At 38.6% G+C, this 12,496-nt stretch overlaps 1 protein-coding gene across 2 annotated transcripts; it reads right to left on the reverse strand.

The window, feature by feature from the left end:
• Window positions 1-1,960: 1,960 nt before the first annotated feature.
• Window positions 1,961-8,737, reverse strand: Srr (Serine racemase). Of its 2 annotated transcripts, none has more exons than XM_078178443.1 (6): window positions 8,656-8,737; window positions 7,170-7,292; window positions 5,350-5,708; window positions 3,514-3,676; window positions 2,980-3,272; window positions 1,961-2,611 (listed from the first exon to the last, which is right to left on the reverse strand). In XM_078178443.1, exons 1-6 carry the CDS (start codon window positions 8,656-8,658, stop codon window positions 2,269-2,271), a joined length of 1,284 nt encoding a protein of 427 aa, XP_078034569.1. In that variant the 5' UTR covers window positions 8,659-8,737; the 3' UTR covers window positions 1,961-2,268. The 2 variants fall into 2 exon arrangements, with proteins under 2 accessions (XP_078034569.1, XP_078034567.1); XM_078178441.1 differs by lacking the exon at window positions 8,656-8,737 and adding an exon at window positions 7,558-7,690.
• Window positions 8,738-12,496: the final 3,759 nt, after the last annotated feature.

Raw genomic sequence — 12,496 nt, forward strand, 5'->3', positions numbered from 1 at the left:
ATGTGGCACGGACGCGGCCAGTGTTCTTTGCGTTTTCGTACGTTTCTCGTAGCCTGCCGAGTGCAGGAGCCGCGCGATACTTTTTTTTGTAAAAATAGATCGAGTTAGAGTGCTTGTAAACAATGCTTTCGCGAGATGGAAGTCAATGGAAATTATAAAATCCGTGGTGCAGCGCGTACGACTGACTTTCGTGCTGTTGTATCGTTCGGTGTTGTATTTTTTGGGGAACGTACAATCAAACTGTGTCAATATTCTAGTCCAATATGCATCGAAAATGCATTGAAAACGCATCGAATATGCATCCCGATGCGCATCAAATATGAACCCAATTAATTACGATTGTCGTGCAATATTGGCTAGAGGAAAAGTTGATGCTATCGTATGAAATCGAGTGCTCGGTATTCATTAATTAGCGGGCTGGGAGGATCTTATAAACGTACCGTGGATTTTTATACGTAGTTGTAATTTCATGATGCAAGTATGAAGGAAGTATAAGCAATAAGTTTTATAACCTTCGTTAAAAATTTTAATAAAACAAAAATAAGGCGACAGTGCTTTTAATAGTATCGAACTTGACGAAAGACACCTTTTAATTATCTTTATTTAACACCATTTTTACCAAAGCGATTCAAGGATATCTTTTAATAATTTTGAGTAAAAACTGTTTTCTATATTTTCTATGTATTTTTGAATTTTTTCCTATAATTGTTGCAAAATTAGATCGGTAAAATATATAATGTAAAATGTCGGTATAAATAGTATTCTTTTGATATATTTTCTTTTAATACAGTTTCCAGCATAAGAAATCATAAAAGAAATCATAAATAATTCTACGTAGGTGAAAATCAGACTTTCGTCTAATTGTTCATTTTGGCTTCAAAATAACTAACATCTCAATTGAAATAGCAAATTCTCGCTACTTTTTACGAGTATACTCGTCGCGAACAATAAACCGTTTAATAACTCAATCTCCAATACATTTAACGAACAATCCGTAGCCGCGCCTGCACGAAACTGCCGATATCAAATTCTCTATTTCATCATGCCCGACAACTTCCATAAGAAACACTTTCCCCTATTATTCGCGATAACGACGGCATTCCGTCCGGGGCCCGAGCTGGCGACACGCTGCGCAAAAACAAATAAAGCAAAGGAAGAGAGCGAAGCGAAAAGAGGGGTCGTAAGGACTTCGAACGAATTCTTCGGCGCACGAATCCTCGAGCGATCGCAATTCTCCGCTCGTTTACGTATTTGCCCGTACCACCTGCCGGCGATAACGCGCCGCCCCTGCCACGGACGGAGGATCCCGCTCGAAGTTGTTAAACACGTGCTCGTCGGGTAATAAGAGCGCCGGCTGTCCCGCGGCGTAATCAGGCTCGTAAAACCGGGCTTTACGATCGGCCGCTTACGCAAAAACCCGATCATATCCGCGCGAACCGGAAGCACCGGGGAGCAACACGTAACCCGCGCGTCGTATAAAACTGCGAAACACACGGCTCGGCCCTCGGCCCCCGGCCCCGCGCCCGAGTTTTCCAACCTAGCTAGCCTATGCATCCCGGCCGAAGGAAACTCTAATAAATTTCGCGGCCGCGCGATTACACCGTACCTGGCGCGCACGCGGCCCGCTCTCAAATTTCCAAACCATCGATCTCGCTGGATGAGATAACGCGAGGGGATCCGGGAACCGGAACGCTCCGGCGATCTCTTTATTGCTATGTACAAGCCCCGTTATGGAGATCATGCTGCTATGAAAATTGAAAATCCACCGGCGCCCGTCGTATTTTCCGGGGGATCGCGGGCATCGAGGCCTCGGCGCGGGGATACGATTATTTAAATTAAAGATCGTACGTTGGTTAGGAGATTGAATAGAGATTAAAAGGTGTATTGGCTTGGACGTATTAAAATTATTCGCAGATCGAATCTGGATTTTTTAATTTTGTACGAAGACTCGATGTCTGGCAGGGAGACCTAAATTTTGTTTAATGTTAGAAGATCCAATTTGCTAGACGATGATAACAATATTCTCGCAAACATTACAGTAGGTTGGAATTAAAAAATTGTATTTTTTTATATTATAATTGTATTTTTTTATGGATATAAATAACCTAGTCTAAAATAATCAATAAAGACCCTCGACGGAAGTTTCACAATTTACAAGTTTAACTAACTGAGAAATTATCACTTATATAAAATGTTCAATTTTTCTAAGATCCCTTAACAATTCTTAGGATGTTAAAAATGATCAATGGTATCTATCGCCGATGATTGTTACGTTATAGAGAACATGTCACTGGCACCGAACACCACTTTCTGGTAATTCTGGTTCAACATATTCTTCAGCCGCTCGGCGTGTTCTTTGTCCGTGGTCTCGCAGACAACCTTCACGTCCACGCTGAAGATGTCCGACATGATCCATGCCCGCTCGTGCATGATGTCCTTTATCGAGACACCGATGCTCGCTAGCATTTTGCAGAGCTCCGAGATACCGCCAGGTCGATCGGACACCGTCACTGTGAACTTCAGGAGACGTCCTTCCGCGGCTAGACCTCGCTCCAAGCATCTGCCTAGGATTGTTGTGTCTATGTTGCCTCCACAGAGCGGCAGCACCACCCTAATTAATTGCGAAACGAAATATAAATATAATAATGCCAAGAACTGCTATCAAAATAGTACCAAAATTAAATACTTAAATAGTATCACGAATAAATATTCAAAATAACAAAAAAATAAATAAATACTTAAAATAATACTGTAAATAAGTAGTGAAAATAATATCAAAAGTAAATACTGTAAGTATTACTAAAAATAGATGCTTAAAACTTCAAAAATAAATATTCAAAGTAATGCCAAAAATAATTACTCAAAATAATACCACAAATAAGTAATTGATAAGATAGGAAACTAATTGGCCTATTTGTGAGGTTCTAAGGTGGAATTTATTCTGAACGGTGGTCTAAATTTTTCCATTAGAAAACGAACCTTTTCCCTTTGAGTTCGTCCAACTGGCCAGCCAATATGGCAGCCAATCCGGTTGCGCCAGCACCTTCTACGATGCACTTCTCGTTCTCGACCAGTTTCAAGATCGCGATGGCAATCCATTCCTCCTTCACCACGACCAATTTATCAATCAATGGGTTCGCTGTGGCAAAAGCATTATATCCCACCATGGGAACCGCCAGACCATCGGCCAGAGTGGATTCTATGGGGGTGTACACTGGTCGATCTGCTTTTCGTGCCGCAGAGAAACTGGGACACCTTTCCGATTCCACGCCCTGGAATACCGAAAAGATATACTCGATCATTCTTCACTGTACTTGCAAGAATTATTTTATATTTGTATAAATTATTAATTCAATATTTAGACTGTTTTCAGGAGATTTAGGATTGCGACAGTCTCTTATAGCCTTACAATATTTATCAAGTATTACGGAAAGGTAATACGAATCTAACTCTTTTGTCGACCACGCAATAAAAAACAAATGGCAGTGAATTATTAAATAGAGAATGGCTCACAATGATGGTCACGTTAGGGTGAAGAGTTTTCGTAGCCAAAGCCACCCCCGCGATCAAACCACCCCCACCAACGGGAACCACGAGAGCGTCGATGTCTGGCACTTGTTCCATAATTTCTAAACCCAATGTACCTTGTCCGGCCATGATATCTGGATGATCGTATCTAAAATGAAAAGAAAAGAGATAAAGATAGTTAATCAGTATAGAATAATCAGAACAGTTAAATCAGTCACCCGGTATACATCAAAACTTAACATTGTGTATATTGTTATCGATCGAATTTACTTAAAATTTCATTGACCATCCATTCGGCCGCAAACATTTCTTTACTATAGAGTGATTGAAACTACTAACATTTTTGTATTTCCATAACATTAGCATTGAACAATATGTTCTTTCTCTATTTTACTTATTTTATTTTTATTTTATTTATTTTATTAAAAAGTACATAATAATATTAAAATAGCTCAATGGCAAAGTTTAGTTTCCATTTTTCGATTATTTATTTTATTAATCGTGAAGGGTATCTGATATTTAATAAATTATATAATAATAATATTGAAGCTTACCGTAGTACTTTTATCTTTTATCTTAATAATAGATATCAAAATATTGGTTACCATGACAATCGATTCACAGGCTACCAATCACTACAAAAAGCCGATTCATAGGCTATCGAACAATAAAGTGTTAACATTCTCGCGGACAGTCTGTTAGAGTCTGTTAGAGAGTGTTTATTGGAGACACAATAATTCAATTTCGAGGGAAATCAACCAGGTGTCGGTACATTTCTCAAACACATACGCAACCGTGTAAAATGTAATTCAACAACACGTTGCAACTAAAAGCCGGCGCTTTTGTTAGCGACTGTATATCAGCTACGAGCTTTGAATAATTTCTGTTGGTTGCTGTACTACAATTTATTCATGGATTAGTGGGATTACCGATCGGGTCGGGACTTCGTTAATTATTATTTCGATCATTTAGTATTAATTATTATTGATTAACGACCAACGGGTTGAAGAACTCTTTGATACGTTCGCCAGCATTATTATACAGGGCAACGTGGATCGAATCAGAGAGCGGACGTTAACCCTGGTGCATTCTCATGATCCGTTCGATGGGGATGCGTATCTTTGTTCCCAATTAACACTTCGTAATTTGTGCCCCGAGCACTACGTTACCGAAACCCTTTACTTCGACAAATTACCAATTTTCAATTTACGAGAAATAAAATGTAAAGATACGTATACCGGAAATGTATTTAATTTCTCTCATTCGATACACACAGAAGATAATACTGCAAATAAATATTCAAGGGAAAATAGGCTCAAAATAGTACAAATAAAGAATTAGAAAAATAGAATATATAATTGAAAAATCTATGCATTTTTGCGGTAGAAATTGTTCTTGATGGTAGTCTATTAATTTTTAGTAAAATGAAAAAGCTATTCGTTGATCGAGTCAAGAAATTATACAATTGAGATATAAATATCAATTTTCATATTTTTATGATGCTTCAATTAATTAACAAAAATAATTCCGGTTCACGTCGGAATCGTTTTGACGTTTTTACGAAGCGATATAAAATACCTGCTATACCTCGCGAACCTGGTTAAGAATGTTGTTAAACCATTTGAGAACATAGAAACAGCATGACCATGCTTATTTAACCACGCCATTAGCTTGATTGGAAAGTCACTCTAAACATGCACTGTGCTCGTCAGAGGAGAATGAAACAATCTCCCGGGACGGACTAATAAACGTCACAGGGATTACTGACATTTTCAGTATTACTTTACGGTAGCATACGTCTCCGCAAAAACAATTGCATACCCGTTGATGTAGATCAGTCCTTTATTCTTCGAATACTTGAGAGCGATGCGCTTCGCCTCGCCCATATCGTGGCCGTCGACGATCACGGTGGCACCGTACTGTCGGCAGGCGGCGATCTTCATGATCGGTGCTAAGGTAGGCATCACCACGGTCACTGGAATCCCTAATTTGTAGCCGTGATAGCATAAGGCGAGCGCGTGATTGCCCAACGAAGCCGATATCACGCCGATCTTCTTCTGCTCTTCCGTGAGCATGAACAGAGCGTGCCTGGCCCCCCTTTCTTTGAAGCTTCCGGTTATTTGGAGGAAGTCCTTCTTCAGGTACAGATCGATCCCTGTCTGCTCCGACAGTCGAGATCGCTGTGGAAATGATTGGACGAAGAAATTATTCGCTTTCGATTATGCGGCCCTTGGAATCCTATCGCAATCTTTGAAACTAATGGCAAAATAGATCTGCGTGTTTCGTGAAATTTATAAACGAATTTCAACACTCCATAATTTCACAGAATACTCGTTGGTATTATTTTTTAATTTTCAACCCTGCAAAAGCGAATCTCTATAAAATATTTAAATATTTTCGAGATATTCTAATTCCAGTAGCAGCTCTACATTGTATATTCTACGTAGATATAATTTAGTTGTAATAAATATGTAAACGTTTCACTGTCTTGTTACTCTGCCATTCGACAGAAATTGCAATAATTCAGGACTCTATGCAGTTACACGAGTTAAGAATTCATGTAGCAGCTAAAAGGATCCGAAATTATAAATAATTAAAAATGTTTTATGTGGTTTCTATTTGAGTATACTGGTTCGTTCTTTTAGTAGACAGTGGATCTGTAAAATAAATATTTTCTATGTCTTTCGCAGGAAATAAGAATCAAATAGAAAATTCTTTTAATCATTTCACTGAGTTGAAAATAATAGAAATAAAATAATACATAATGTATAGACATCGTTAAATTTATAAAATGGTTTCAGTAAGTTGAAAATAATACGTAGAAATAAAATAATATATAATGCATAGACAACGTTAAATTTCGAAAATCGTTTCGCTGATTTTATCTTTCTATTTCTTTAATAAATGTATAAAATCCACAGATCATTCTGATGCACAAATATTACATGAACGATATCAATGGGAATTACATAATTCATTGATTTATGTAACAATTGTTAATTTTACTTTTCGAAAATCCCGTAATGTCAATCTGACACGGAAAACTTTCTTGCAATTCTAAAATTAAAACTGACGTTCCGCGAAATGCTTGCGTAATGTTCCATACTTGTGCATTGATAAAACTGTTTACGTCCAATTGGTACATCATCCGTTCGACACAATCCCAATCGTAATCACCAATGCTCTGATTTTTACATTCTTAATCACAATGAAACAATTGACAACTCTCTGTCAACCTTGTTGGAAATTCATTCTCGTAACAAGCGTCTATTTTCTTAAACAATTTTAAAACTAGAAGAATGAATGAGATATTCGTGTCCAGGTGAAAAGAAAAACGCTGTCAATTTTGTTAAACATTTTGACTATTGCTAGACTCGTAAATAATTATTGATTAATTATTATGATTATGATTATTATGATTATGATTATTCACTTGGATTTAGAAATTAAATTTTACACTAATTTATACATTTTAATTGTATCAAAATACGCTGAACAAGATACGAAATTTCCACTATTTATTTAAAAATCCAACATTGAGTATACACCAAATTAATATTGTAGAACTGTTGAGAATTCAGTCGGGGCTAAATTAAATTAAAAATACCAAAATATCTGCAATTTACAGTCAATCAACGTACCACGCAAGGTGTGTTAACGATCCCGCACTTGATCTTGAACGCCGCCGAGGTGATGTCCTCGAAGCTGATCTTCTGAGGGTTCTCCTCCAAGCAGAAGGGGTCGACCAAGGGTTCCTCATTGCTCTGCGCAGAAAAATGCGGGTATCTTGACACTGTCCCAATCGCAAACCCGGTTCCCAGTGTCCGATCGATGGCGTGCAACATCGCGGCAACGTTTTGAATCATCGCGAACAAGCTAGCAGAGATATCGAGACACGAGGGCAGAATACGTTTGAGCAAGGCCCGTATCGATCTCATTTCCTGCGATTCGCGTACACTTCTCCTAACAAACACAATCGAACGACTTTAAAATCGCGATTCTATACGTGAACGTGAACGCAATGATTACGAGAAGGTCTTCGTCCGGATCGCCGTTGCTCCGGCCCTCGATCGAATCGACCGGGTGCCCGTTCTGCGAGCCCCCGTTCTTCCTGTTCAGATCCTTCATGATTTCGATCGATCCGCCGAGTTGCGACACGCGCGAAAAATCGACTGCAAACGATCGCCGGTCGGCCGAGTTACTTATTCGAACGTGAGGCAACCGTATCGCTTCGGCCGGTCGTTATCGCCGCGCGACCTTCGACCTAGTCCTTCGTTCGAACGGCTTCTTCGATCGGCTGTGTCTCCAAGTCTCGTGATTGTCACAGTTCTTCGCACATGCAGTTTTTCCGTCCGGCTCGCCGCGATTACGGGAACGGGTAATAATATTCCAGCGAGGGGTTTCGGGAACAATGAGGCTCGCAGTGGAACGGGGGTAATGAAATGTTCCGATCGTTATTAATCCCTGACATACTCGTAAAGATGCGTTCGATCTAATGGCTGACGATTATGGATTCTATGGTCTGGCTAGAATGGAGAGGGTGACTGATTTACGGGAGAAACTTTATGAATTCGAAGTAGATGGCTAGTCATTTGATTGGAGGTGTAGTGATCGGTAGACTGTGGATTTTGAGGAAATCTGGCTAGGTTTAATTTCGGGCAGTAAAAGAATTAAAAATTAAGGGAATTGGAAATTAAAAGAGTTAAAAATTAAGAGATGTAGGAATTAAAAGAATTGAAAATTATAAGAATTAAATTTAAGAGGATTAGAAATTATAAAAATTAAAAATTAAGAGAATTAGAAATTGAAAGAACTAAAAATTAAGCGAATTAGAAATTAAAAGAATTTAAAAACAAGAGTTTAGAGAAGATAGAGATGTCTGTTCTACTGACAAAATGACATAATACATTTAGCTAAATAGAAAAGAAATTAATAACCGAAATTCATCGTCGGTAAAATTGCGAAAAAATAAAATTAATAAAAATCATCACCGTTACAATTTCACCACGAAAGTCGTCATCGAAACTCGACAATGCTTCTAAAATACGCCAAATGTTTTGCAAATATGTCTAAATTTCGGCTACCTTTTATAGTTAAAAGTAACAGTAATAATTATAAATTACTAACCATAGATAACGGCAAAGTAGATACAGGAACGTTAGGTTCGTGATACGATGATTGAACGCAGCTTCTGGCTTCTCGCTTAGACACCCCGAAATCGACTGATTTCAGTCGAATGACGATCACAAAGCGTCCGGCTAAAGATAACCCCGGCTAGAACGATAATGCTCGAATAGTACCAAGACCGAAGGAAAATTATCGCACTCGAAAACGCGATCTCTTTCGGTGGATTGTCATGGCTGTTTTCATTAATCAAACTTGCTCTTTACACTTTGAATGGTTCAGACAACGTTGGCTGATTATTGCTTGCTGTATCGAAACAAGATCCACGGCTTCGTACGAAGAAACAGAGAGACTCTTTTAGGAATCACGTAGAGAAAATAATGACATATAATTGTTTGTTTTAATCTCGTAATTATTATTACTGTGCAGCTTCTGTTTCCATCGAATCGTAATTAATTGAAAGCGATTGCGAGCTCGCGCATGTCGAAACAATAACAGCAAAAAAATGCTCGCGTGCCTCATTATTGGAATAACTGGTAATAACAAAATTCATGTTCTTTGTACTTTGTCCACGGCCACGGTATCATTTGTTTGGCTCTCCTTGCATGGTCACCAATGTTCTTTGTTTTCTATGGTAAACATTTTGCTCCGTACTATGTCCCAGGGAGAAAACGATACTCACGTTTCGCGGCCTACGTCTATTATCATTGTTATTGTTAAAATTGGGTCAGATGCGATTCGGCAGTGTATTCGTCACAATGCACGCCGCCAGTTACCGTTTATTCTGAAATTGTTCATTGTTTCGTGTAATTATTCGTGACAAATGCGAGCATAAATAACGAGCCAAGAAAAGTATATACGTGCCGCCCGCGTGGCCATTGTTTGTTGTTCCGCGTATTTTTAAACTCGTGCGTCGCCGAGCCGCCTCCGGTATTGTACGCGTAAAAAAAAGCCAACGAACCCGCTCTGCGTGGCACGCGGAACATTGTAATTTCGCGGCTTCGTCATTAACAACGGAAAAAAAAGAGAGCACGTTGATAACCGATAATACGAGCGCGTACGCGAAGAAAAAGAACTGATGCGCCGCGCGGTTTGTAATTTCAAGAACCGTACGGAAAAAACGGTGAACCATTGTGTTTGAAAAGAATCTGTGAAATTGATATCCGTGGGAAATGTTTGTTAAATCCTGTAGAAATTGAAGATGAACATATTTAAGGTAAAAATACCTGTTACGGAGTGCTTTTAAAGGTGTACAAGATCCATATATTTTATATTTGTCCATGAAAAATATATATAAACCATATAATATTAACATTATAAATTTAATCCAAACTGTAAAATTATATTCACTTTTCACATATTACAATTTTAATTTTTCTTTTCTATCTCGACCATATTCTGTTACAACTTTTTTTCCTCCTCGGTTAACGCATTGTTTCTCCGTGCAACTGGTTTCCTGCTAAAGCTCATTCCTGTTTTATTCGTTGTTGCGTTTCTTTTACTTACCTGTACGTAAGGTGAATACTTGAGGTCTATTTATGGAAGCAATAAAAAGTTTTTAATTTTGTTCACTTTCGCAGTCGTCGATATTCTCTCTGCATGTATAACACGGACGAATAAACATTAATTTTACAGGCGATTGTTACATAATAGTATTTATACGAGTGAATTTATAAAGAGCAATGTTCAAAAGTATAGATAGAATTTTTACATCCACTTTTTCGTGCTCTATCTATTTTTTACTGTATTACTTGTGCTACTGTTTCAAGAGGGAGTCCAAATAAGACGATGTTTCATAACGGGTACCATCAGCTTATTGTGCACGAAACGTTCAACCCTTAACCTTTGAGGCGCCAATGAAAATCGTTATACCATTTCCAAAATAATTTTGATATTATTAAAGACCCTTCTATTTAAAAGATTGTTAAAAGCGTGACAGTTTTATGATTCACTAGACTCACTTTCATATTCACGAACTGTACTAAGTTATATAAAATGGAAATACAGCTGGTTAACCCCTTACCGTATTTTGACGAGTCCGACTCGCGATGGTAATTACTAGTAATAAATTATCATGGATGTTATTCTGTTCTTTAAAATTGAAATAAAATTCTAATCCCTTGTTATTAATATTTAAATATTCGAGTAAATTCAGACACGGATTAAATGTTAATATTCTGTCCCTTCGAAGAAATTATATCAATTGAAAAATTCCTCATCGCAGTAACTGTGAAGAAAGTGGTTAAAATAGCTATTTTAGATCTGGGCTTGAAATAGAGGGCAAAGGGTTAACAATCTCCGCGAACGGAACCTCTTTCCGCCGTAAGCTCCCTAATCGTTCCCTCCACTTTTACGGCGAACGGACGCGAATCGTGACACGCGGCCCCTCGTCGACAATAATTTGTTAATAATTTGGCACGCGTTATCGTGGCCCGTCACGTGCCAACGCGGATTCGCTTAATCTCGCGGCTCTATCTCCCTGCCTAATAGCGCAACGCTGTCGCGCGATAGCTCCGGTTTACAAACAGCCCCCTTGCCCCTCCCCGAAATCACCGTTGTTCCTCCTCGAGATCCGATCATATTCCCGAGGCAGAGCATCGAGGAAGAAGACGGAAATCGCCGTTTCCGTGCTGATGCAAGCGTAACGATGCTCGTTTGCGCGGGGCACACACGCAGACGTTTCAGACGTTTCAGCACGCGGTGGGGGCCCCCCCGCGCGCGATGCATGCCGGCAGAGAGATCGATTCTTACGATATGCCGCCGAGTTTTTCCGTACGCCATCCACCTTAGCCAGCGAAAAATCCGAGGCGCGCGTCGCTCCCGATTCGTCCGCGGCCCGTATTTTTTCGGCCTGGACCAGGTGAAAAGGCGGCACGCACGGATCGTTACCGTCCCATTTGCCGACGACAAAAACCCCGTGCCGCTCCTCTTCCAGCGTCAGCTTTTCCGCCCGGGACACCCAATCACTTCGTTTCGAATATTTTCCACGCGATAAAAGTGCGCGGCGGACGTCGCGCTTCTTAAATTTCGCGCCGCTTCTGTGTGCACGATATCTGTGGCATAGATTATGGCTTTTTCTTCGTTAAATGTGCAAGTGCGATGGTCATTAACCCATTGTCGTATCATTTTTGTTTTCATAGTTACAATAATTAGTTTTTCGTTTTTAATAATTTTTAAGAAAAGGTAATTTATATTTACTGTTGTTTACGTTTACTTGAATGATTAATTGCTGATTAAAAGAAATTACGATCTTATTCAGACTAGAAGTAATAAAATAGAAATTACACTTAACAGGTTGCTAATAGAATTAGAAATAGAATTTAATTAATGCTAATTAATTATTATTAGTAATCTATTACTGTATCTGTTAATTTCTACAATTTCATTTTACCTCGAACTGTTTCTTTATTGTACTTGATTTACTCGAGGCTAACCATGTTAAAGACTTTATGGCCGCCATGTTGGAAAAGATTAAAATATCTGCTTCTTTTAAATGCTAATTTTCTTATTAACAATGAGGTAATCTAATACAGTGTTACAACACTCTCATAAAGTAAACTCATACATATTTATGTGCTTTATGATACATACAAGGAGTCTATATTAATCATTTAATATCGTGATGAGCAAATATCGAACGATCAATTATGTTTCCTCAACCTTACATACCTGACCAGTCAAAATTCCAAATTTGAAATTATTCTGAAATAATTTATTATATTTAGCAGGGTACTGTTTGTCATTAGACAAGTTTAACTTCACAAGATGACCACCGCTGGCAGACTTTCTTACATGTCAGAAGATTTCTCGTTCGTATCGATAAAATAAAACTGTACAGACATAT

Source organism: Augochlora pura, chromosome 4 (assembly GCF_028453695.1).
Source record: "Augochlora pura isolate Apur16 chromosome 4, APUR_v2.2.1, whole genome shotgun sequence".
In the NCBI taxonomy this organism is placed as follows: domain Eukaryota; kingdom Metazoa; phylum Arthropoda; class Insecta; order Hymenoptera; family Halictidae; genus Augochlora; species Augochlora pura.